Source organism: Camelus ferus, chromosome 10 (assembly GCF_009834535.1).
Source record: "Camelus ferus isolate YT-003-E chromosome 10, BCGSAC_Cfer_1.0, whole genome shotgun sequence".
Lineage (NCBI taxonomy): Eukaryota > Metazoa > Chordata > Mammalia > Artiodactyla > Camelidae > Camelus > Camelus ferus.
The window spans coordinates 67634241-67660398 of NC_045705.1; the positions used below are offsets into that span (position 1 = coordinate 67634241).

The 26158-nt window shown below is 50.3% G+C and overlaps 1 protein-coding gene and 1 non-coding gene across 2 annotated transcripts; both read right to left on the reverse strand.

The window, feature by feature from the left end:
- Positions 1-1709: 1709 nt before the first annotated feature.
- Positions 1710-1815, reverse strand: LOC116666737. The gene has a single exon (XR_004323634.1). It is a non-coding gene; the product is annotated as a U6 spliceosomal RNA (small nuclear RNA).
- Positions 1816-12705: 10890 nt separating this feature from the next.
- Positions 12706-21874, reverse strand: C10H11orf24 (chromosome 10 C11orf24 homolog). The gene is made up of 4 exons (XM_032490031.1): positions 21717-21874; positions 18506-18703; positions 14816-14989; positions 12706-14093 (listed from the first exon to the last, which is right to left on the reverse strand). The coding sequence occupies exons 3-4, from the start codon at positions 14889-14891 to the stop codon at positions 12976-12978; spliced, it is 1194 nt and encodes a 397-aa protein (XP_032345922.1). The 5' UTR covers positions 14892-14989; positions 18506-18703; positions 21717-21874; the 3' UTR covers positions 12706-12975.
- Positions 21875-26158: the final 4284 nt, after the last annotated feature.

Here is a 26158-nt window from a genome sequence, read left to right on the forward strand (position 1 = left end):
TTCAGCAAATCAAACCAAATGATATATTAAAAGGATAACATATCATGACCAAGTGTATTTCTCCAGGAATGCAGGATTGGTTCAACATAAAAAAAATTAATGTAATTCACCATATGAATAAACTAAATAAGAAAAACTATATTATCATCACAATAGATGCATAAAGCCTTTGGCAAAAATCTAGTATCTACTCCCAATAAAAACACTAAGCAAACCAGGAATAAAAGGGAACTACCTCAACCTGATAGGTGCATCTTGGAAAATCCTACAGCAAACATTGTACTTAACGGTCCACTCTCATTGTATCTGTTCAACATTGTACTGGGGTTTCAGGCAAGTGTAAACAGGCAAGAAAAGGAAATTAATAGCATTTAGATTGGAAAGGAAGTGGTAAAACTTCCTTATTCACAGATGACATGATTGTCTGTATTGAAGATCCAACAGCATCTACCAAAAAACTATTAATAAGTGAGTGTAACAAGCTTGCAAGATACAAGAATATGCAGAAATCAATTGTATTTCTACCTCCTGGCAACAAATAGTACTATGTATGATAATATCAACACTGAAACAGGTAAGAAAAATGCAGTGAAAGTGAAAAAAATGACATCAAAAACTACAAAATATTACTGAGAGAAATGAAAGAACACCTAACTAAATGGACAGGCATCCTTTGTTTGTGGGTTGGAAGTTTTAATACTGTCCAAATGTCAGTTTCCCCCAAATTGATCTATAGAGTCAACACAATGTCAATTAAAATCTTAGACTCGTTTGTAAGGAATTGACGAGCTAATTCTAAAATTCACATGGCAATTCAAAAGTCCTGAAGTAGCTAAAATAACTTCCATAAAGTACAGCGAAGCTGAAAGACTAACATTTGCTGATTTCAAGTCTTAATATAAAGCCAGTCAAAACAGTGTGGTATCAGCATAAAGACATACAAATAGAGCCATGAAACCAAATAGAGATTTCAGAAATCCACAAATATATGTCCAACTGATTTTTTGACAAAAGTGCAGAAGCAAATCAGTAGTGTTTTCAACACATGGATTTGGGACAACTGCACATCTGCATGCAAAAACAAATTTCAATCCATACTTTTCAACATATACAAAAATTAGCTCAAAATGTAAAATATAAAAATATGAACATTCTAGAAGAAAATAGGAGAAAAATCTTTGTGACCTTGGATTAAGCAAAACTTTCTTAGATACACCGCCAAAAACATCATCCATAATTTATAAATTTAACTTCACCAAAATTAAAATTTTGTGGCTATTTAAAAGACATCATTAGGAGAATGAAAAGGTAAGCCATAGACTGGGAGGAAATCTTTGCTCATTATATCTTATAAAGGACTTGTATTGAGAGTATGTATATAGGACTCTGAAGACTTGATGATAAGAAAATAAGCCAATTAAAAATAGTCAAAATATTTGAATAGACAATTCACCAAAGAAGATACATGCATAACAAATACACACAGGAAAATATGCTGAAAGCATTAGACATTAGATAACAATCAAATCAAAACCATAATGAGATACCACAACACACTTACAAGAATGGCTAAAATTAAAAAGATTGATAGTATCAACTGTTGGTGAGGATGTGGAGCAACTAGAACTCCTAAACATTAATGGTAGGAATTTTATTTTATTTCATTTATTTATTTTTGTACAGTAAAAACAAACTTTATTTATTAAGAAAAAAGTATGGAACACCTCACGAATTGCGTGTCATCCTTGTGCAAGGGGCATGCTAATCTTCTCTGTATTGTTCCAATTTTAGTATGTGTGTTGCAGAAGCAAGCACAGGAATTTTAAATGGTACAAGTACTTGGGAACATAGTTGGCAGTTTATTAAAAAGTTAAACCTACCTACCATATGATCCAGCCATTCCACTCGTAGGTATGCACCCCAGAGAAGCAAAAGGAAATGCCCAGAAAAAGATCTGTGCACAAATATTGACAGCAACTTAACAGCTCAAACATTGAAAACAACCCAATGTCTATCAACAGCTGAAAGGACAGAGCAATTGTGGTATATTCATACAGTATAATATTACTCAGAATTAAAAAGGAAGGAATCATTGATACATAGAACAACATACTAAGTGAAAGAAGTCAGACAAAAAGCAAGCTTAAACTGTGTGTATCATTCCATTTATAAAAAGCTTTAGAAAATGCAAACTTATCAATAATTACGGGAAGTGGATGGCAAATTCCAGAAGAGGAATGGAAACTATGAGAGTCAAATGAAAATGCATTAAATTGTTTAAAAGTCTCAGATATGAAGATTTCCTTCCACTGGTTCATCATAAGACTTGATATAGCCAAGGAACGAATCCGTGAACTTGAACACACGTCTACAGAAATTGCCCAGGCTGAAATACAAAGTGAAAAAAGACTGGGAAAAATTAAACAGAGCATCTAAAAGAGATGTTGTTCTTTGTATCAAGATTCGTAGGGATAATATCAAAAAGTTTTTTTTAATATATTTTTATTGAAGTATAGTCAGTTTACAATGTTGTGTCAAATTCCAACGTACAGCACAATACTTCAGTCATATAGGAACATACATATATTCGTTTTCATATTCTCTTTCACCATAAGATACTACAAGATATTGAATATAGTTCCCTGTGCTATACAGTATAAACTTGCTAAAAAGTTTTAAACATGTGTTATTGGAGTCACAAAAAAAAAAAGAGAAAGAATAGGGCAGAACAAATATTTTTAAAGTGTCTCCAACAATTTTACAAAAGCAATGAAAGCTAACAAACTATACATCCAAGAATCTTCCAGGATAAATACAAAACACATGCATACACACACACACACACACACACACACACACACACACACTTAGACACATCATATTCAAACTACTCAAAAGCCAACATAGAAAATACTGAGGACAGCCATGGGGGAAAATACATTACCTACAAAAGAACACTGGTAAGACTTACAACCACCTTCTCATCAGAAAACAAACCAGAAGACAATAGAGTGACATTATCCTTAAAATGCTGAAAGAAAAATCTGTCAATCCAGAATTCTCTAGACAGGGAAAATACCTTTTAAATGAAAGTGAAATTAAGGCTTCTAAAGAAAAACTTAAAAACTGAGAGGATTTGATGCTAGTAGACCTGTGTTACAAGAAATGTTAAACGAAGTTCTTCAGGAAGGATTATATGATTCCAAGCAGAAACTTTGATCTACACACAAAAATGAACTCTGGAAATAGTTAAATTGAAGGTATATTTAAAAGTTATTTCCAATCTCCCTAAAATATAATTATCTAAAGCAAAAATACTAACAGTATGTAATTTATAGCATATGTAAATGTAATCTGTGTGACAAAAATAGAGCACAAAGAATGAGCTGGAGAAATTAGATATCAATTGAAAATTGTGATGTCTTACCAATGTCCCTAATTCCCATTCAACACTAGAGGTATCGTTTCAGTTTTCTCCCTTTTCAGATTGGTACCTCCCTTCTCCAACTGTGAAAAACCCCTAAATCCTCAGTCTATTTACTTAGTTGATCAGTTCCCTTCAATGTAACCAACTCTGCCACGGCCACTCCCCACCACAAATGCCCTCCTAACCATCCTCAGACTCTCACGCCTTACTCTGGGGTGCACACAGCTGCCTGGAAGCTCTTCTCAATCCCTCTGGGCTCTAGCCATCTGTGTTGGTCTTCCCTCCTTCATGGGCACCCTCCTTACCTTTCTGGCCACTACCATGTGGGTGTCCTCTGTACCTTGCTAGCACTCTGACACCTCCCCAGATGCCTCTGTGTGGACACCCTCTCACTCAGGCTCTGAAATGCCATGCTGAGCACCTCAGGGACCCTAGTCAGACTCTGACACCCCACACGGGGCTGTACCCCGACACGAACGCCCTCTGGAAGGATAAGTAATAGTCCAGGCTGAGCCATATAGAGCTTGAGGCAAAAGAAAAAATCACTAATATTGATCTTGAGTTTACTATTTTCCTATTTTGCTCATTATAGATTTTTTGCATTTGTTTTGATTTCTTAAAACAATGTATTAAAATGTTATATTAATGACTAGTTTTGGGGAACCCTCTCTAAGTTGTCCCCCAAGGTGGTGCCTCCCCTGCCTCACCCTAGTCCTGGCCAGGCATCTTCACTCCGGAGGGCATCACAGCTCTTCCGCTACCTACAGGAACACCTTCTACTTTCTGCCTTTCCTAATAGTTTTTGGACCAAATTGTTCATAACAGGAAGGGAAAAAAACAGTAAAGTGGAAGAAATTTCTAACATCTAAGTATTTAGCCACATGTTTTCTGTGCTTGCATCTGTATTCTCAGGCTGGGCCCTACAAATGCTGGGGGCAAAGGGAACCACCAGAAATCCTTAAGCTCACAGATGTTTCTTTCTTCCTGAAAAACTCTAGACTTAGCTCAAATATTAATATTTATCTCCTCTCTGGAGGAGATGCTTACAATTCTTTAGTCATTTTTTGTTAATCCTTGAATACATTTTCTCTCCAAAAAAATAAAACTTTACTTCCTTACTTCTCCCCATCCCCTGCAAATAATTCTTGTCCCTCTCCTTCTATTATTAAGAGTGTGGCGCATCTTCTTCCAGAACTTTCCCTATTCTTTCACTTATATGTGTATGTTTCTTTATTTAGAAATAACATATAACATAAGCAGGATGCTGGACAGACTAAGGTGACCCCCGTGGCCCCAGCCCCCTGTATTCATAACCTCGTGTATTCCCTGCCCCCCACCCCGAGGATGGGCAGGACCTGTGACTTGCCTCCTCTAAGCAGCAGAATGCAGCCGAGGTGACTGGGGTGCATGTGATCACATCTAAGTTGTTATGTAACGTACAATTGTGATGTCACACAAAATGGCAGAAGAGGAAGCTCCGTGAGTTGACCTTCCACTGAAGCAAAGATGGAGCAGGAGATAGTGACTGGAACCAACCGTTCTGGAACTCTGGAGCCTGACTGAAACTGATTGATCAGTGGATCAATTCAGAGGAAAAATGCCTAACGAGGAGAAAAGCTGCTGATCTTTGGTAGGAAAGAGCACGTGCTAACTAGCTACCACCTCCCGTGCCCCAGCTCTGCCACAGCTGCGGGGACAGTGGCCCATGTTCCTAGAGTGGCTGCTGGTGGCAGGCTGGGTAGTAGGGTTCTTGTTCTCCAGAAATCTGGGGTTGTTCATTTTGGTTGGCCTGGCAGTGCTTCGAGGGGCCGGTAATGACGCTTACCTTGGTTCCAGCCTTCTCAGCTGCAGCAGCCTCCCCTGGTAGGATCTAGGATCTAGGGGAGATTTAAAGAGTCAGAACCTTTATTTATTTTTTGGGGAGCCAGACATTGAAGGAAAGCTTTGCCAGATCACTGGCTAACCACCAATTTAATGGAACAGAAGCTTCCATGACCATACACAAGGAACACACACTTTGCAAGAATATTTGGAAAAGTCACAAATGGACTGTTCTAGCCCTCACCAAACAAAATCCTGCAATCCCTGAGGAGTTATGAGAATCAGATGTGTAGAGTTACTACATTATAATTTTCATAATGTCCAGTTCGCAACTAAAATTACAAAATAAATAAACAGGAAAGTATGGCCCATTCACAGGAAATAAAATTGATTACATCCCTGAGGAAGCCTAGACATTGAACTTGCCAGCAAGCATGCAGCTCCCTCCCCAGGTGAGCCTCTGATGAGCACGCACCCCTGGCTGACACTTGATTAAAGCCCTGAGACCCTGAAGCAGAAGGCCCAGCTGAGCCACGTCTGGATTCCTGACTCGCAGGCACTGCGATTACAAACCTGTGTGATTTCTAACCGCGGCGATACTGTGCTGGAGAAACAGGCCATCCCACAACGCAGCAGAATGGCGCTGTACCACCGGCAACTGTTCCTTGTTTTGTTCGGCCTTGGGTAACTTTTGATTCTGTTACGGATAACTCCAGCTCCTTCTTTTTAAAGACTGTCTAGAGCATTTGCAGTTTCCACCGTTACAAAGGACACTGCGAAAGATGCTCTGATGCGTGTCTCGTGTGTGCTCCTGTAGGGCAGACACTGAGACGTGTGACTGCATCTATAGTTTTTTTTAACATTAAAAAAAAATTTTTTTTTCTTAGTGGAGGTTCTGGGGAATTTAACCCAGGACCTCGTGCATGCTGAGCATGCATTCTACCACTGAGCTATAGTTTTAATACCTCTGTTAATTGCCCTGCAAAGGCTCTGAAGCAGGGCCTGGGGCATCCACTTCTCCCTTACCCTGGATTGCCTGTCACTGTCCTCCATCTGAATTCCCCTCCAGCCTACAACTCCTTGAGGGCAGGAAGCACATCCTTTGACTCTTTGTGCCCCAGAGCTCAGCCCAGAGCCTGGGATGTGGACTAGCCTGGCACGAAGGGCTCTCTTGTCTGTCCAAACCCCTTTCTTTTGTTTTTATTTATTTATTCTTTTTACATTAAAGAAATTCTTTTTGGCAGGGGAGGTAATTGGGTTTACTTATTTATTTTTAGAGGGACTGGGGATTGAACCCAGGACCTTGTGTATGCTAAGCATGCGCTCTACCACTTGAGCTATACCCTCTCCCTGCTCTGAACCCTTTTCTGAACAGCTGGGCGGCACCCACAGCCCACCGGGGACAGCCCCCTGGCTTGGACCCCAGGAGACCCTGGGAGTTGGACACTGCAGCTTACGCGGGCTACAGCTGGCGCCAAGGTTACAAGCCAGAGCCCCCGGAGAAAGCAGACCCCAAGTCTGGGAGAGGCGGGGGCTCTGCAGAGACGTGGCTGTAAGGAGGAAGCAGGAAAGGTGTGAGGGCGCAGCTGCCCTGAGTTCCGGCTTGTCTGTCTTTGCAGAAGATCCCGAGGTTTCTGTTCCTTGCCATCAAAGGTTGCCTGAGTCAAAGTGCTGCCCGGGGCTGATAGGATAAAGTGGATTGTTCTCAGGGGCTCTCAGAGAAGCCGGGCTAGGGGTCTCTCAGAGATTCCAGAGGAAGGCCGGAGGTGGGCGGGATCTTCCTGTGCCAGGCACTTCCAGGTTCAGGGACCCGGGCCTCGTGCCTCAGGCCTGCCCCCCTGGAGCCACCCTGATGGCTCCTCTCAGCTCACCTCCATCCTAGGCCTCCTTCCCTCGCGCGGGGCCCTGGCATACCGGGTACCTCCGCCCGCAGTCAGCGAGGTGGGATGAAGCCCCTGCCGCGTGCCCTGCTCTCGGGGCACAGAGAGCTTGTTCACTGAGAAAAAAGGATGCCCCGGTCATTCTAGTCCATGTGCAGGCCCTGGGCTGAGCTCTGGGGCACAAAGAGTCAAAGATTCACCAGCAGAGCTGGTGCTTTGGGTCACTCCAGTGGTGAGGGTGTGGGATTTGGAGCCAGGTGAACTGGACAAAAGGCCTGGCTCAACCCTTACCTGTGTGTGGCCTTGGACAAGGAACCTAACGTCCCCGTGCCCTCAGTCTCCCCACCTGCAAATGGGCATAATAGGGGTTCCCACCACGTGGGGAGGTGGCGAAGCACTGGTCTGTGTGCTGAGTCCCTCCCCTGTGCCCCCTTTGACTCAGCTCCTGCTAACTCTCCTTCCTCCCCTCATCAACAGTCTCTCCCTCTCCACTGGCTCATTCTCATCAACAGCTCAACATGCCCGAGATGCTAGTTTATAAGAATTCTTCTTGGTCCCTCGCCCACCTACACCCACTGCTGGGCTCCACCTCATCCCCCCAAAAACCTGTTGAGATGGTTGCCTTGGTCACTGCCCACGTGCTCACCTGCCTTCCTTCCTCAGCCCTCCGCCACCGGACTTGGCTGGGGCCACCCTCATGAGGCCACCTGGGACATCCTGGGACGAGCAGTCCCTCCTCTGTCCCTTTCCTTCCTGACTGACTCAGTTGTCCCCTGCTCCCTCTTGAAACAGCCTCTTTTCTCAGCCTCTTTTGGTGGAAGAAGATGTGCTTTCTCCCCCTCCCCTGCGAGACCTCTGAGCGCTGGGGGCTCCCGGGCCAGCCTGGTCTCCTCTCCTGCCCCTGACCATCTCTGTGCTGGTGGCTCCTGATTTCCCTCCCCCATGGGGACCTCTCTGAACTTCAGACTGGCATCCCATGTCCTCCTGACGCCTAACAGACATCTCGGCCTTTACACATCCACAGAAGCACTCCTGATTTCCTGCCCACCACCCACCACCCACCGCCCCGGTCCTCCCGTGTCCTTGAGCCTCATACAAGAGCATGGAAACCGGGGTGACATCCCTGGGGGTAAATCGGGCTCTGCCCCCTACTGGCTGTGTGACACTGGGCAGGTTCACTAAAGCCCCCAGCCTCAGTTGCCCCTCTGTGATCTGGGGGATGGTAATAAGGAGGGCACTGTCTCACAGGGTCATGGATGAAAGGATAAAATGAATCAAGGAGTAAGGCACTGAGAGTCAGGAAATGACATCGTCGCCATCCCAGGTCATCAAGCCACAAACTCAGGGGTCACCCTGGCTTCCACTTTGTGCATGTGAGGTGTGTGTAAGGAAACAGTGGCAGTTCCACTGACTCAGCTTCCAAAACATGTCCCCAGGTTCATGGGCATCTGTCTCTCCATCTGTGAACACACCCTGGTCCAGCCGTGTCTTGGCTCCCTGGGGCAGTGGAGCAGCCCCCCAGCCTCCCATGTGTGCTGCCCCCAAGTCACTCTCCAACCAGAATGATCTTTCGCTTGAGAGACTTAAATCAAATTCTACCTCTCCTTTCCTTTCTCTCCTTCTAACTTTTTATTATGGACACTCCCAGGCACACACAAACACAGAGAGGAGAATGACAGGTGATGAGCCCAGCAACCATCTTCCATTTTCAGCAATACTGTAGTGTGTCTGCCCCCCACTCCCCCGTGCACCCCACACAGCACATCACCTCATGTCCAAATACTCCAGTCAACAGAGTAATTTTTAAACCCATTCAGATGACATTATTCCTCTGTTAAGAAACCTTCCTGGGCCTCTACCTCCTCTGCCTGACCCTGACCCTGACCTGTCCCCTCCCACTCCACCTCCCCTTGCCCGCCTTCTGTTCCTTGTCCTGGGGCTCTGCTCTCTGTCTGCCTGGGTCCCCCATTTCCCTGACTTTTCATGAATGCCTCCCACTGGCCACGTGTGTTCTCAGTTCACCTGTTTGGATTTTTTCCCTAATAACGGTGAGAAGCCAGTGGAGGGGATCCAGGCTGGGGCGTGTCATGGCCTGGCTTCTGTGGGGGGATGAGTTGGGTGGCGGCAGGACAGTTAAATAAGATAAGAGTTACAAGGCACTCAGACCTGATAAGTGAGTAAGTGATAACTGATAAGTGAGTAAATTCTCAAAAACTATTAGCTATTATCAGTCCCTGTGCTGGAAAAATCTTGGTCCCTTTTTTTAAGCAAAGTTGTCAGCATAAAAATGTTGAGTGTAAGCACGCTTGCCCCAGGCAACCCAGCTGGAGGGGTTCCGGGATGGAAGCCCACGGGTGCATATGGGCGTTTACTGCTTGCTCCCTGAACTCCTGGCTTCCCTCTGTGGGGGGACGGTTATAGGCACAAATGACATAATTCCAGGGAGAGCATTCCTTCCCACAGTAGAGACCGGTCTAGGCGCAGTGAGTGGGCGAATTCCTCTGGTGTGCAGTGGTCTGAAAGGTGTCCGGGTGCTAGGGTTGCTGGGCTGGGGGGGGTCCCCTTGCCCCGGGGCAAAAGTTGGGGGGCTGGTGAAGGGAGGAAGGCATCCAATGTCTCTGGCCAGGGCCAGCACCCAGGGCGAAGGAGGAAGACTTGGCCACCAGGGGGAGCCCTTGGACTTTGCCGGTCTGAGGATGCAGGGCTGCCCCAGGAGAAAAACTTGCTTGGACAGTGACCTTGGGCAAGTGACTTGGACTTCCGGTGCCTCGGGTTCCTCACTGTGAAGGGAAGAAAGCCTCTTTTGGAGCCAAGCCCAGAATTTGGCTCTCTGTTCACCTTGGCCTCTGGCACTTTCCCCTCAGACTCTCCTCCTTGCAACAGGGACCTGCCCCTCCTGCGTGCTGGTGTCACTCTGTGCACTGAACCTGCCACAGCCCCTGCCGCTGGAGAAGGAGGCTGAGTCCCCTCTGCCGCAGCCTCGCCTGAGCATCCCAGCAGGTCAGGTGCCTCCCCTGTGCACCCTCTCACTTCCTCATTGCTTCTTGCTCTCACCCACACCCAGTGAGCTGTTGGGGGGCAGCTTCATCTCTGAATCCCCAACTGGTTGACAATCAGTGGGCACTGAATGGGCCTGCTGAGCTGGGGCCCACCCGCCTGGCCCCCTGCAGCCTGGTGGCCTCCAAGGCCGGGAGGGCCTGGGGCTCAGACATGTCGCCCTCCTAGACTCGCACAGGCCTGCTGGGAGGGGCCCTCCGTGGTCTCCAACTCCTGCGAGTTTCTTGAGACTGGCTCCTTCCCTCCAGCTCTGCTCAGCCGGGATCCTCTAAAAGGTTTGCCCTGGCCTAGAATGCTGGGAGGAGCAGTTTGTTCTTTATCCTCGGACAGGCCGTTGGCAGGGAAAGGTGTGGTCATGTTTGTATTCGGAGGGGCCCTGGCTGCAGGGTGGAGCACAGCTGGGCTGGAGCTGGCAGTTGGTGGCAAGGCCCCAGGCAGGGTGGCAGGGAAGGGGGTCCATGCTGGGGGGGAGGCCCACTAATAGGAATAGTTAGGATGGTCAGTTGGACTCAAGGATGATGCACCAACTTCTGGCTTAGATAAGCAGCGATGCCTTTGGTTTTAGGAAGAACCCCGAGGACCAAACACATTCCTAGGGGCCCATTTGGCCTTGCATGTCACAAATCTGTGGCCCCCAATGGAGACAAAATGACGGTGGATGGTTGGAACAGGACCCTCAAGGAGGGAGGGAGGGAGGGCACAACCAATCCTAGGGACGAAAGGACTTGGGAGTCCTGGCTGAGGCAGAGCGACAGGCAGGCCCTGTGACACCCTGCCCTCATTCCTTGGAGGTAGGGGTGCCAGGCAGAGGCCCCTGGTCACAGGCTAAGGATGAAAGCCAGCCCTGTGGGTTGCCCCTTGTCCTATGTCCCTGGAAAGGAACAAGGCACCCAGTGTGCTGTGGCTCACGTGGGCCTGGGCTCTGCCTCTGTTGGGGAGCCTGTCTTTGACAGGTCGTTGGGGTGATGCAGGCAGAGGAAAGGCATTCCTTAAAGCCTCCAAATTCTCTGCCCTGATGTGCAGAGCTGCCTGGCAGCAGGTGGCTTCTCAGACTCCAGGACAGAGCTGCAGGCTGGCCTGGAGCTCAGATCAGTGAGACTGACACCTTCCCAGCCACGGTCAGCACCAGCACCTGTGGTCACACAGCAGAGGGGCTCAGGTGTGCGACGGGTCCGCAAGGGAAGGGAGAAACACAGGTGCACAGTCTGGTTGAAGCCCAGCTGTCAGGATGCACAGCACAGCTCAGAGACAGGTAGAGGTTTTCGGGCAGGGAAAGGGGGGCTGCTGGGCCCACTGGGCCGACCAGTGAGAAAAGATGGGCCGGGGACCCCACACGGAGCTGGAAGATGGGTGAGGACTGTTCTCTGCTCCCTACTCTGTATGTTTCTCCACTCTTGACTCATGTTATTTCGACCGGTTTGGGAGTTTACTTTGTTTTTTATTACAAGCCATTTGAAATCCTTTTTTGGAGGCCGAATTTAAATAGAACCTGGACGTCTGCAGTGGGGAAACTGGGGACTCCAGGCACAACGGTCTCCTCCTTGGGGTTCGGAGCAGTTGAGAAGTAAGAGTCAGCTCCCTCCCCCAATCAGGCCAGGCACCGCACCCCCCAGGGCCACGACACATGTGATTCTGTCTCCCCATTCCACAGGTGAAGAGGCTGAGTCCAGAACAGTCCGCACTTGTTCCAGGCCCCACAGTTCGATGCCGCAGACCTGGCCTGAGAACCCAGCCTCAGGCGGGGTGGTTTAAAAGACAGTGGTTAAAGCGAGAGCTGAACTCCAGAACTGGGTTTAACCCTGACTCTGGCCCTCAGTGGGAGTCTCCTACGTGTCTCAGTGGCCCCGCTTTTAAAGTTGGGTCACCACCACTGATCTACTGGGGTCGGGGGTTGGGGGGCTGAATGAGTTATGTGCGTTAAGCGCCAAAGACAGCGTCTGGCACGGGACAAGCACGTGGTGTCAGCTTTGAGGGCTGCTGGGGATGTGAGGCCTAGAACGTGGGGCAATCGTCCTGCTGAGGAGGGGTCCCTGGGCTCACTCGGCCTTGGGGCTCCCCCGGGTTCCAGGTGACCTGGGGCAAGGTGCTAGTGATGAGTGTCCTACCGCACGCACGAGGCCAGTGCACAAAGTGAGGTGTGCGGGGTCCCTACGAGCCTGGTCCGGGCAGATCCCGGCGACCTGGCTACGCCGTGCAGCCCACGTGAGTGGTTTACAGGCTGTGTTCGCTCTCTCGTGTCCAAACCAGGCTCCCGCATTAGCCACCTACTAGTCCAGAAAAAGGAGGCTTAGAGGAAAGGGCCCCTTCTCCACATGGTGCCAGAGCCCCTCAAAGGCTGGAGCTCCTCCTGCCCAGCGTCCAGCAGGTTTGGGCCTAAGAGCAGAACCCAGGAGAGTGGCAGACCTCCTGCGCCTCCTGTTAAAGTAAACGTTTATGAAAACACACCCTGGGACATGCATCTTGAAAAGGCACCCCTGGGTGCGATGAGGGTTGCGCCCACACAAATGGGGAGACACAGGCTGAGCAGAAAGAGTCATTGCTTTAATTCAGGTCAGGACCCACGCCCCCTCTCCACTCCATGGCGGAATCCCTGCCTGCTCGTCGACACTATCGTTACAAAAATAAATATGAAAAAAGCGGCAACTCTTTAGGGATCGTGGAATTAATCTGACAGCAATTAAATGTGTTTAAGCATCTGGCACGTCTCCTAAATTGCACCAAAAGAATCTGGAAGCACTTGGTTTGGTCTCAGAGGCAAAATGGAAGGAGGGGAAGGGCTCGGCCCCGGCCTCACATCTCCGAGTCGGCGTACATGCCATTGATGAGATAGTCCACCTGCGTGTAGTCCTTCTTCCTGTAGCTCTCGTAGGCTTGCAGGGCAAAGAGAACCAGGACCGTGATGAAGAGTGTGACCCCGAGCAAGAGCACCGCCAGGAGAAAACTTTTGTTCACCAAGGACTGGGCCAGGGGCTCGGTGGAGACCACCAGGTACCGGCCTTGTGTGCTGAGCGGGCCCACATCGGTGGCTGACACCTTGGAGTCCCCTGAGCTCCCGGGGGTCGGCCCCAGGGAAGCAGTACCAGGTGTGGTTTCTGGCTCGACCTGCTCCGGGGTCTGAGTCGTGCCTGGCTCCCTGGGCCCCGGCGTGGTTCCAGCAGGGCTTGGCTGTGTCGTGGGGGTCGTGGCCTCTACCTCGGGGGCCAGGCTGGTGTGAGATGCAGGTGCTGGCGCTGTGCTGGCAGCTGGCTTGGGCGCCTTGGTGGTGGCCCCCGCTGTCGTGGACCCAGAAGCCAAGGAAGGGGAGGTGGGCTCTGGGGTTGCATTTGGGAGGGTGGGTGCAGGCCTAACTCCTGGGTCAGCCCCAGTCTGGGCCGTGGGCATCTGGACAGTGGGCCCTTGTGTGGACACATTAAGTGCTTGGGGACTCGGGGGTGCAGGGCTGGCTGTGGAGCGGCCGGGTGTGTGCCCAGGACTCTCCGTGCTCAGAGGGGTGCTTGCACTTGCCAAGGTCGAAGCAGTGGTTTGAGCACCCGTGGTCGGTGTGGGCGTTGTGGAAGTTGGCGATGTGCTTGGCAACATGCTGCCGCCGGGTGCCCAAGTGTGGGGTGTGCTGTGGGCGTCACTGGAGGTCGGGGTCTGCGACGCCAGAGTGGGTGGCGTGGGTGGCCTGGAGGAGGCTCCGTCCGGGGTCTTTCTCATTGCTGCTGAAGTGGCCGTGTCTGTCCTGTGTGTTCTCCCTGCTGTGACCACGGCAGAGGTGGGGTCACCTACCCAAGTCCCTCTGGTCAATGTGGGAGACGATGTCACCAAAGTCATTCTTTCAGTCGTTTTATCAAAGACTCTTGTAATCATTTCCTCGGATGAAGTTTTCACTGAATTATTCCGGGTCTCGTTGGGGACTGAGTGCCCTTAGAGTCAGAAAAGGGAGAAAAAGAAACGCTCATTTTCCATCCTGTGCAGGTGGATTACTCAGAGATCGTCTTACTTTGCGGCCCATGGGGCTGGCCTGGGCAGCTGTGTGGGGCCGTTCTTCTCAGCCCAGCGAGAATAAAGGGGGTGATGGGAGAACACGCTCCCCTCTCATCTCCTCACTGCACACGTCTGGTCTGCAGCCCCTCCGAGAGGCACTTGGCACTCTGATTTAAAAACTCCTCTGCCCTTTCTGAACCCCAAGCCCATTGAAGGCTTAAGAGCTTCACTCTTTGATCCAATTCCCAAAACATCAGACAAAGTCTCACATTACAGGTGTGATTCACCATTAAAAGAAGCCGCCAACCACACGCCCAGGTTTACAAAGCAGATAAATCGTTGCCCAGATATTCACACCGTACAAGAATTCTTGGCTTTAGGAAGGGGCTCACAGCAGGATTCCTGCAGATGGACACTGCCTGGCACTGAGTAGAAGTGCAATTAAATACCTGACGTATGAATGGACAAGCTCCACAGTGAAGATTAGGTTCATGGGAGAAATGAAACTTGGCAGGGCCAAACAAGCACCCTCTCGGGGCTCAGAGGCCGAGTCCCTGGTGGCCCTGGAGGAGCTTGGCCTCACAGCCCCTCCCAGCCCTGCAGCCGGGAGCGCCAGGGCTCCTGCAGGCCTGTCCAGCAGTCACACAGCCTTCTTACTTACGGGGCTGCGGGGGCGCCACCTGACTTTCAGATAAGGGCCAGGAGGAAATCCAAAGGAGCACGAGGGCTGTCCACATCTTGCAGGTGAGCCCGGAGCAGGGCTGGGCAGTCCCCGAGGCTCCCAGCCGGCCGGTCCTCAGGCTGATAACGGTTCCCTGCTACTTGGCCGAGGGATCTGTGATCAAGAAGGCGTTTGGTCAATAACACACGGCCCCGTCTGGAGCACTGTACCGGATTTGGAGAGCTCTCGCAGGGCCCAGGGTGCAAACCAAGCCAAGCGTTTCCACCGGGACCTGGCGCTCAGGAACAGCCCAACACATCTCAGCTACGTGTCCTGTGATCCGCCCAGTGCCTGACCCAATTTTACCACGCATCTCACTATCCCACCCCAGAGTTCAGAGTTTGAAAGAGAAGCAGAGGGAGGGCCAAGACTTGGCCGCATTCACGAGGCCACGGCCTTCCAATCACCGAGATCTGCCAAGTCTTCCTCCTTAACTTCTCCCGGGGCCTGCAGGACCCAACCAGGCCCAGTGCACTTCTCTGCACCCTGTGATGGCTGACCACTTGGAGAGGTGCCACTGAGCCCGCCACCACGTGGAGAGGTGCCGCTAAGCCCGCCAGCCTCGCCATCCCCGATCCACCCCCATCCACCCAGCACCCAGCACCCAGCCACCACCCGCTCATCCAGCGCTCCCCGAGTGCCTGCTCATGTGCCACGCAGCGCACTTAGGACGAGAAGATGAAAGCCACACAGCTCCCTCCCCTGGGGAGCCTGCATCCAGCGGGAGACGCAGAAAAGAGGTCACTGCAGCCAGTGTAAGCGCTGAGCCGAGGCATGACTCAGTGCTGGGAAGCCGGGGGAGATGGCATCTGGGCAGGCCTTGAGGGTAAGCTGGAGGCTGGTCCTCTGTGAGGAGGCCCCAAAGGTGGGTGGGAGATGACAGGGTGCTGCAGGGGCCCAGATGAGGCACTGAATTCAGCTGACAGGCGGTTGGAGGTGGGGTGCCAGGGATGGTTCCTGGGCTGCATTCTGACAGATGGATGGGGTCTACCTGGTGGGGAAGGGGGTGGGGAGGCCAGAAGGAGAGAGCAGCAGACGACAGCAGCAGGGCCAGGAGCCAGTGCGGAGAGAACTGGGATTAAATCAGAGAGAGGCGGGCTGCCAAGGGGCAGCTGGATTTTGGTGGTGGGGATGGGAGCCCCTCCAGGCCCGAGGCAGAACTGTGACAAGTGCATGAAGGTGTTCCAGCGAGGGGGCCGGCATGAGGGGCCCAGTGAGGAGGCAGCTGGGGGGTGACACAGGCAGGAGGGGACAAGGCCCCAGGAGGCTGAGAGACTTAGAAAGGGGGTCACACAGAGAGACAGAGGGCGAGCTGAGAGGACCTGATCACAGAAGCCCTGCTGTCTCTGAGAGTGACAGTGTGACTGCAGAAACTTCCAGAGATGCCACCACAGCGGAGCCTCACCAGGATGAGGCCTGGGTCCAGCCAAAACTGGCCTCCCAAGTGCACAGGGGTCTCCCCACACGGACCCTGGGTGTCTGCCACATGCCGGCAGGCTGGGGGCCCTTGCCACAGGGGAGCCGCGGGGCCAGGTGGCCTCAAGTGTCCCATCACTTCATGCCCTGCTGGTCCTGGGTGTGCCCTGATCCTGTCCTCAGCCCCACCTGTGGGGCCCAGGCCCTCCCTGAACAACAACCCAGCCTAAACACTCGCGATCCGTGACCAAGCTCCCCAGGCACACTGGCAGCTTGAGGGCAGGCGACAAGATGGGGCTTCCGAGGTGCCTCCAGAATCAGTCCTTCCTGAAGACACCGAGGCCCTCGGTGTTTCCACCTGCCCTCATTGAGAAGCTCTTGAGTTCCATGGGACGTCTTGGAAGGGAGCCTTCAAGTGGCTCTGAATGAACCGCCCTGACCGGCTCCTTCCCCGGCACGGACACTAACCGCTGCCCTCCACGGCCCTGCCACCAGGCTGGCTCCCGCTGACCAGGGCCGGCTTGCTGGCTTCCCAGCCCTGAGGGTCACCTTCAAGCACTCCCATCCTGGTCCTGCTCCATCTGCCACCCCACGGCTGCCAGAAAGGTCTTTGTAACCTGCAAAGCTGAGCCTGCTTCCACTGCTTAAACCCCTCACTGTCCCAGGGTGACTCCAAAGCTCCTTAACGTGGCCGAGGCGGCTTTCACAATCCGACCCCACCGGCCTCTCCCCGATGCTCCCAGCCCCTTTCCGCTGGACCTGTGAAATCCCAGCAGCTCCCAGCCTGGCACCCGGCTCAGCCTCAGCACCCCCACCCCACCAGGAGCGCCTCCAGGCCTGCTGGGAGCGACCCCAAAGCCCCCGCGCAGCCTAAAGGGACATCTAAGGGTGGCTGTTGGCCTCCTGTGAGCAGCAGGGACTGCTGTAAAGGGCCCCGAGATTGGAAAACCCCTTTGGGCACAAGCTCTGCTGGAGGCTGGCGGCCTCCCCAGTGCTCTGATCCTTCTCCGAGAGTCACTAACTCGAGTTCAGCCTCAGCTCCCCTTTCCTCCCACGCTGCCCGTAAGGACCCCGGTGTCTTTCCTTGGCCCTACAGACCAGATTTGCGTCTGTTTTCTCAAGTGCAAAAGGCATTCTTTGTCCTGACAGAAACAAGTGGGGGTGGGGTGGGGAGAGAAGAAACAGACCAATCTCATGAGAGGGAAGGACTCAAACGGGAGGTTCTGGCACCAAGAGCACGCGCTCCCCACATCAGCTGAGGCTCACGCAGCTGGGCGCTCAGTCAATACATGGATTTAAATGCTCTTTCTTGGGCCAGTCACGTTGACTGAACGCATTTAAAATGCCACCACCACTGAGCCCAGCGTGCTCCCTGAGTTTGAGCTCTGGTTCCGGGGTCTGCTGCGGGTTGGGGATGGGATGGGGCTTCCTGAATGCACCCCAGGCCTTAGGGCCTTCCGCTGACCCCTCACTAAAACCCCTAGGCCAGAGTCAGCAAACTTTGTTCTGTAAAGAGCTAGATAGCAGATATTTTAGAGTTTGTGAGCCAGATGGTCTCTGCCCCAGCTACTCAAGTCTGCAAAAACAGCTCTGGACCACAGGCACATGATGGGTGTGGCTGTCCTGATAAAACTTTATTTACAGAGATGGGCAGCAGGCGGGACTTGGTCCACAGGCCGTAGTCTGCCAGCCCCTCCTCTGGGCTTTAGCAAACCTCGGAGCTGATGCTCCAGCTAAGGCAGGAGGAACTGATTCAAGGCACCAAATGGGTTTCCTTCTTCCTCGCCCTGGAGCAGACACAGACTGTCTCATTCCCAGTCCTGGGACAGCTTCTAGTCAGTTTCCCCCTGGGGCGCCTTCTGCTATGAGGCACCCCCTCCGCCCCCTGCATCCGTGAGATGCAGCACCCCAGCCTGTGCAGCAAGGGCTCCCATAGTGTCACGACATGAGGCCCAGAGAGAACCTCACAGAAACAGAAGAGGGCCTGGAGGACCACATGGTTCCCCCCTGCCACCAGTCCACCAGAGAAGGCAGAACCTCTGACAGTGAAATGCCACAGACCAGGCTCTCCTGGTCCCTGGAAGGCTCAGCCCTTTGATCTCCACTGTCTTTCCTTTGTCACCCTGACCCTGCAAAGCCCCCTCTGGTCTCTCTTCAGGCTCACTGTCCTGTTACTGGGCAGGCGGCTCTGCCCGCAGGGCCTTGGACACTCACCAGAGGCAGGTGCTCAGGGCGCACCCCCAGGCTGGGCCATCTTCCTTGGAGAGCTGTGGGCTTGGCACCGTGTGCTCGCCGGGCGAGGTCTGGCTTTGCAGGAGGCGAGGGCAGCTTTGAGGGGCACTCCCTGGCCATGGCACGCTTTGTGGCACATACGGGACGCAGGCAGATGCTCCACTCTGCTAACAGATGCATCTAGGGTTTGAAAAAGAGTAAACACTCTTGAGGAAAAGCAGTGGAGGGGTGGAAATCCAGTGGGAAGGAGGCACGAAATGACAGCATTCACTAGATCATAATACTGGGAAAATGACAATGTATATCAAGATTTTCAATGTCAAGACTTCTGATGCCCCACTTTCTACTGCTGGGACTTCTTCTAAAGAACCAATTGGATGGATGCCCAAAAATGCAGACCTACAATGGTATTCATCACCATCATAACAGTAGAAAGTTGGAATGGTTACATAAAATATGGTCTCATCCATATGTAAAATGCTATGGCAGCTGTTGAAAAATATACCAACGTTCACATATTGACATGGGAGGAGGCGCAGCATGCATCACTAAGTGAAAAAAGCAGGTTGCAGAGCAGCATCCACACCATGATCCTAGCTTTATTTATAAACATTCATCGACGGGTTTGGAAAGATTTACATCAGAACATGAATAATGGTAATCCCAGGAGAAGGAATTGACTGATGATTTCCATTTTCTACCTCGTATCACTTTTTTTTAACAAGCATGTATCACTTTTGGAAAACGCTTCTCAAAGGTTCCAATGAAAGAAAACAATGTCTGATGTTTAAGTACTTTGAACTAGCAGGAAGAAAGGCACAGAGGCATCTCACTCGATAGTTTTACAGGTAGGGATGAATGATTTAGAGAAACTGCATGATTGACATACCAGGAGATGTATTTTTCTAGGAGCCAAGCAAAACTTTGGAAGAGTTCAGGAATACAGTTGTAATATAAAGATATTAACCAGCACAAATGACTCTCTCATTGATGAATATCTAATGTAAGCCCAGGAGATTAAAGAAACCCATCACCTCCTAGAGTGGCAGGTATTAGCAGGTGGTGATGCCTGAGGACCACCACCAGCCTGCTCTCTATCACAGACACCCACATGCACACACAGCCACACATGCATACATGCACAGCCACACACACATGCACACTACTGCACATACATGCACTCTGCCACGTATGTGTACAATCACATACACAGTTACATACATGAGATGAGTGTGCACATGGAACATCTCTCTAGAGCTATCTCAGGAGACGTCTGCTGGATTCCATGATTGCTTATTCACTCAGCCAATGGGGCCGGTGATCACTCCTATAGAACCAGGAATTGGCCACCGTGTAGAGTCAAGAACAGGCCCTTGCACTGTGACATCATCACTCTGGTATGGTCCTGCCTCCACTTTCCAACAGCGTTGTCTATATGCCAAGATTCCATGTGGAGACCTGTGCTAATCTTTCTAAGTTGGCACACAATGGACAGACCATTAACAAGACTTAGAGAGTAATAGTTTCCCTTGCAAACACTTTCATGAGCCTAAAATGAGGGTCTGGCCAGTTATTCTCATCTGGTGCAGGGAGACTGGGCAAATCAAATTCTCAGACTATAGTCGGTGAAAAGGAAAGGGACCCTTGGGGCAAAAGGGTATAAGCAAGAAGGATTAAGTTAGTAGCAAGTGGGAGGGCAGATGGAAAAACAGGAGGTTAGACTGCTGCTGGGAGTTCCCCTTTGTCAGGGGTCAGCTCCCCAAAAGTTCTCCAGGGAAGGGGCAGCACCCCCGAGTCAGGCAACACTCTGTTAGAAAGGCACCCTCATATTGTAACTCTGGGCACCAATTTCATGATCCTTTTCTGGTCCTTGACTTTGTGATGCCTCTTAACACCCCCTGTCTCCAATTTCTTGTGTCCCCAACATTGGCTTGATTGTTAACTCTTTTATGAAACTGTTATATGCAGGGTGCTGTATGCAAGTTACATGAACTCAGACTCCAAATTGCTTATTTTTTCCTGGATTACACAGGTTCCTGGGTCCAACACAAGGGTTAGCCCCCACATTTCATCACACTAGCAACATTTATTGATCAGCAGCAACGTGCTCAGTAAGTCCTTACCCCAAGCTGGAGGAACTATACATACCAAGGAGTAGGGACTGCGGAAACAAATACAGGGCAAACCACAGATACTTGTTCTGACACGTCACCTGGCTGAACTTTGATATCAGAACCCAAGGAACACATGCTTGTGGTTCTGTGTATATAGACATTGTCCTGTGGTCTAAAGGATGTGTCTTTGTGGCAGATGGGAACCTGGAGCACTAGATAGCATCTTAATTACATTGCTTGCTTCCAGGTTTCTGGAAGTTTTTGTACCAGGTTAAAAGCCTAGGTCTTGCTGGCAACGTGGGTAAATGTGATACCTCTGTCCATTAGCAAGTCTGCCGTATAATCAGGAAATCTGTGTTGAGATTTTAGAGATGCTTCTTTCAGGGAGAAAAAAAAAGTGACTAAAAGCAGATTTCTAAGTAGATATTTATATCGTGGCACTGTGTGGATGCTGACTCCTCATATTAGCCTAACACCTCATGGCACACACTAAGTAGCCACCTAGACTCACATGGGGGAGGTAGGCAGGTAGATGGAAATGCACAACCCCCTCCCAGGGAGAGAGGGCCTGGGGGAGGCCTGGGCCGCCTAAAGGGCTAACTCTTTCTTTGAGGGTAACACTTCCTGGGGCCCAGCCTTGGCCCGGCAAGACCTTTTAGCTCCCCAGCCAGACGGGAGTGTCCCAACTTTCCCCTCCTCCGCTCCCTAACTGGACTAACCTGGGCCTCTTCTTCTCTGGTTTGGGATCCTCTTAAGCCCTCCTCCTGCCTTCTGCCTCTTGGGCTCCCAATCATGCTCCTTCCGAGTCTCGGTCCCCAGTTGACTCCTTCCTCTCCTATCCCTCACCTCCAATTCTCATCATCTTGCACTTGTGTCCCCATTCATCTTTCCTCTTGCCCCCTCCTCTGCCTCTCGCGCCCCCATGAACCCTCCTCCACCCCTCGTGCCCCCATGGACCTTCCTCTGCCTCTCGCGCCCCCATGCATCCCTCCTCCTGTCCCCCACTTCCCTCTCTCAGCCCCAAGCCAGTTCAGGCAGTCGTGACAACAGCTCCCCGGACCGTAATGCGGGCCCCTTACCCGGGCGCGGCAGGCCGGCGGCGGCCCGGTGGCCCTCGGGCGCGCCCGCGGTCCGGCGTGGGGACGTGGCGGGCAGTGCAGGCGCGCGGATGCCAGCGGGGACTGCTCAGGGTAGCCGCCCCAGCTCGGGCCCCGCCCGAGCCGCCCCGGAGATGACGTAACGGGGCGGGGCCCCGGAGGGCGGGGCAGCCTCGGCCGGAGCTGGGAGCGGCCCGGCAACGCCGGGCGCTGCAGGGAGAGAGAGCCGGAAGTGGGGGCGTGGCTACAACCGGGCCCGCCCACCGCGGGGGGCTCCGGCTATGTCTCACGCGCGGCCGGAAGCGGCTATTTCGGACTTGTCTTTGGGGGAAGTGGTGGTTCCTGTGGTTCGACTGTCGGGCTGTGAGCACCGCCTGTAGCGACCCAGGTGCCGCGGCTGGGGCAGGGTGAGCTGAGACCTACCCCGACTTTGCCACCTACTCGCCCTTCTCCCTCAGACTTTACCGAGCCCCTGGGGGCCGGACCTAGGGGATCCTGGGAGGAAGCAATAGTCAGGGTGGCAGCCAGCGTGTTTTGAGCGCTTACGACGGGCCAAGCCCTGTGCTTGGTTCAGTGATTTACCTGTAGTTTCACTAATTTAATTCTGCAGTAGTACTGCGAGGCGCTTCGCCCCCGTCTTACAGACACTGAAAATGAGATTCGTAAAACGTTTTGTAATTATGAGACTCAGTAACAGTGGGGCAAAACGGAGTGCAGAGGAAAGCTTGTGGGACTTGACCTTCGTTAGAAATAGACTTTGTAAGTTACTGGTTTTGTGACTGTATCCTAATCTGTGTAAGCCCTCAAGTCCCCCCAAGTCCAAACCAAAGCCTGTCTGTGAAAGACGATCTCCATGGGAATAAGCCAGAAGGCTTTAATTTCAGTTTTATAACCTGCCTTGGGGCCCTGGGCTAGGAAACTAAACCAGACACAGAAAACTGAGGGTGGGCAAAGACAGGATCAGCTCGGCCAGCTCTGAGCTCTGGGAGCACCCGAATGTCACCATCCAGTTCAATCTCGTGGTTTCACGTTGTGTAAAACTTACCGTGCAAAGACAGATTTGCTGAGACAGGCAGATTGGAAGGGTTTGTGAAGACAAGATCCTTTTGTGTTTGCTTTAACTTCCCCAACTAGCTCAGGTCTAGCATGAGAAGTGCAGTATCTGTGTTCAATTCGCAAGTGAAAATACACCCCAAAAGCCAATTTTTTAAACTTGTTTTGCTTTGGGGGGACATAATTAGGTTTAGTTTTTTTTTAATGGAGGTACTGGGGATTGAACCCAGGACCTCGCGCATGCTAAGCACTCATTCTATCACTGAGCTATATCCTCCACTCAAACGGCCAGTTTTATTTCTGTGCTTGCCCTCCCCAAAATCACTTTATGTGATCCTGTGTTTTTATTTCCTCTTTGGTAAAATCAGGACAGTTTTTGCTGCTTGGGCTGAAATTACAAAGATAAGACGTAGCTCTCCTTCTCAAGGAGCTCATAGGAGGTGTCTGCTGTCCCTCCATCTGCTTTTGTAATAAAGTTTTATTGGAATGCAGTTACGCCTCTGTTAGATATTATCTGGCTGCTTTTGCATTGCAAGGGCAGAGTCGAATAGTTGGAGCAGAGACTGTATGGCTCACAAAACTTAAAATATTTACTGCCTGGTCCTTTACAGAAAATGCTTGCAAACCCCCAGTCTAGGGTGTTGCTGGAAAATGGGTTTTGGACAGCAGTGGAGATATCTCGCTGAGATGATCCAGAATACGGGGAAACTCATTCTCTCCTAGGGGAATCTAGCAACCTGTGGTGGATGGGGGTCATGTGACACCTGACGTCCATTGAGCACAGCTCTGGGAACTGCATAGCTGCTTCTCTGCGGAGTGTTGTGAAGAGTAAACAGGCCAGGTGAGCTGCTCTGATAGCAGTGGATGAACTGAAGACAGAGGAGGATCCACTTAAATCCTCAAGCTGTGTCTCTGGGCACAGATCCTCTCATGCTTCCTATGCGGAAGGAACTAAATAACAAACTCGGCTTGGGCCTCTTAGTTGTTGACTTACAATGTTATTTGAATGTAAGGCCATGCTAGGTGCCACGCGTGGAAGTTAGGGCTCTGGAGGAACACTGCCAGGCTTCAAATCCTGGCTCCTTCACTTTTGAGCTGAGTGACAGCAGGCAAGAGGCTTAGACACAAAGGATGAACTCTGTTCCTCAGTTTATCCTACAGTCGATTCCCATGACTCCTGGTAGTTTTGTTTAACAAAGTCTCCATGAATGCCGACGTAGTGAATACTGAACCCAGGGAAGAAAACGAGACCAGTACTTCCCCTCACGCTCTACCCTTTCTGGTCTTTATTAATCGAAGATTCATCTTTCCACTCTGAACACAAAACTAAGGACATTAAAATTAGAGAATCTTTAGAATAAAAATGGATAATTGATGAGGACAGGCATATAATTATATATGCATTATTGGGTTGATCCTCCTGACCTGTCACTTGTAATGTTCAGAAATATTAATTTGCCTTTCAGATATTTGCTATGAATAGTTGGGAAAAAATTCTTAAGAGATTATGAAAGCAGGCTGCTATGGATTTACACAAAGGTTTTTCAGTTTTTTAAAAAGTATGTTCTTCATTTCAACACATTTTTAGTTAATTTAGTGGAATTATTCAAAGGTTTTTTGGTATGGTTTAAAACCCTTTTTATTGAGAAATTAGTATGCATACAGAGAAGTGTACATGTAAGTTTGTAGCTTGATGAATTTTCAGCAACAGAACCCCCCTGTGTAATCAGCACTCAGACAAGCAAGGGCATACCAGCGCCCTGGGGACCCCCATGTCCTCCTTCCAGGCCCCAAACAGAAATACCAAGTATCTGCAAAGAACTAGAGAAGTCTGAACTCTTACACATTGCTGATGGGAATGCAAAATGGTACAGCCGCTTTGGCAAACAGTTTGGCCGTCTCTTATAAAATTAAACATACACACGCCAACTGTACCACCCAGCAATCCCGCTTCTAGGTATTCGCCCCAGGGAAGTGAACACCAGTCCACCCAAAGGCCTGTGTGAAAATGTCTATAGCAACTTTGTTCATAGTTGCCAAAGGCTGGAAACACGCAAATGAATCAGTGAGTGGATGGATATACAAATTGTGGTGTGTCTATACAACGGACTGCTACTCGGCCGTAGAAAAGCATGAGTTACTGGTACATTCACCAACACTGATGAGTCACAAAAGCACTATGCTAAGAGAAAGAAAGCAGACAGGCTTTGTACAGTATAATTTCATTTATATGATGCTCATGAAAAGACAATAGTGTAGAGACAAATCAGAGGCCACCAGGGAGTGGGTTGTGGGAAGAGGAATTGTCTTAGGGTTGCCAGATAAAATACAGGTTGCTTAGCTAAATCTGGCCACCCCAGCAAAGGGGCATGGGGGAACTTTTTGATGGAGGTATTCTCTATCTTGCTTGTGGTGATGGTTATACAACTGTATACATTTATCACAACTCATGGAAAGTAAATTTTACTGAATGTAAATTATGCTACAGTACATTTAACTAAAAAACAAACAGTGCTGTAAAGAAAGGCTCGTGATGGTAGTTACATAAGTGCTTGTGTGTGTGTGTGTGTAGAGCCAAACACTTAAAATGAATGCATTTTGTATATAAAATATACCCCAATAAAATTGATTTTTTTTTGCAAAGTTTTACTAGGAATAAAGAGACTCATTTCATAATGATACAAAATTCAACACACCAAGAAGATGAATAATTCTAAATATTCTGAATTGGAATATACCCAATAAATAATAAGACCTTAAAATATGTAAAGCAAAATTGGCAGAGAAGAAATGGAAAAAAATCCCCAACATAGGCAGAGATTTTAATATGCTGCTTTTAGTGATGTATAGAACAAATCAAGCAAAAAAAAAACAAAACAGTAATATTATTAAAGCCTTGAATGACATAACTAACAAACCCTGGCCTCATGGACATACATAGATCATACCAGCTAATAACTGAATAATCGATAGCTTTATTGGATGTCCTGGGGAAAAGGATTAAGAATATGCATATCAAATTTGAAGATAACACTACAACCTGTGTGACTTGGCTCCCCTTCAGCCCTTGGGTTGACCCCACTGAGCCCCCTTGTCCAGGGTACTGTGGAGAGTGGCTAAGCAGAGAAATGTCTGATGGCAAACTTGGGGACCCCGGCAGCAAATACAGCTCTGAACGAATCTGAAGGGCTGTCACGTGGCGTCTCTTTCAGCATCAGCTGCAGAGCCCGCTGCTGCCTTCGTGGACAAGGGTAGTGGTGCTGCTGGAGGTGTTCGTATTCCAAGAGTCCAAGGAACATGGCTCAGGGTCCCAGAAATGGAAAATTGGTGGAGGGACTTTGAGGCCAAGCAGGGACTCTTGTCAGAAATTG

Bases quoted from the DNA above. Each gene is read 5' to 3' on its own strand.
- C10H11orf24 (XM_032490031.1), bottom strand. From the start codon at position 14,891: ATGTGGACAGCCCTCGTGCTCCTTTGGATTTCCTCCTGGCCCTTATCT. The intron at 14,094-14,815 runs GTAAGTAAGAAG...TCTGACTCTAAG, and splicing joins GGTGGCGCCCCCGCAGCCCC to GGCACTCAGTCCCCAACGAG.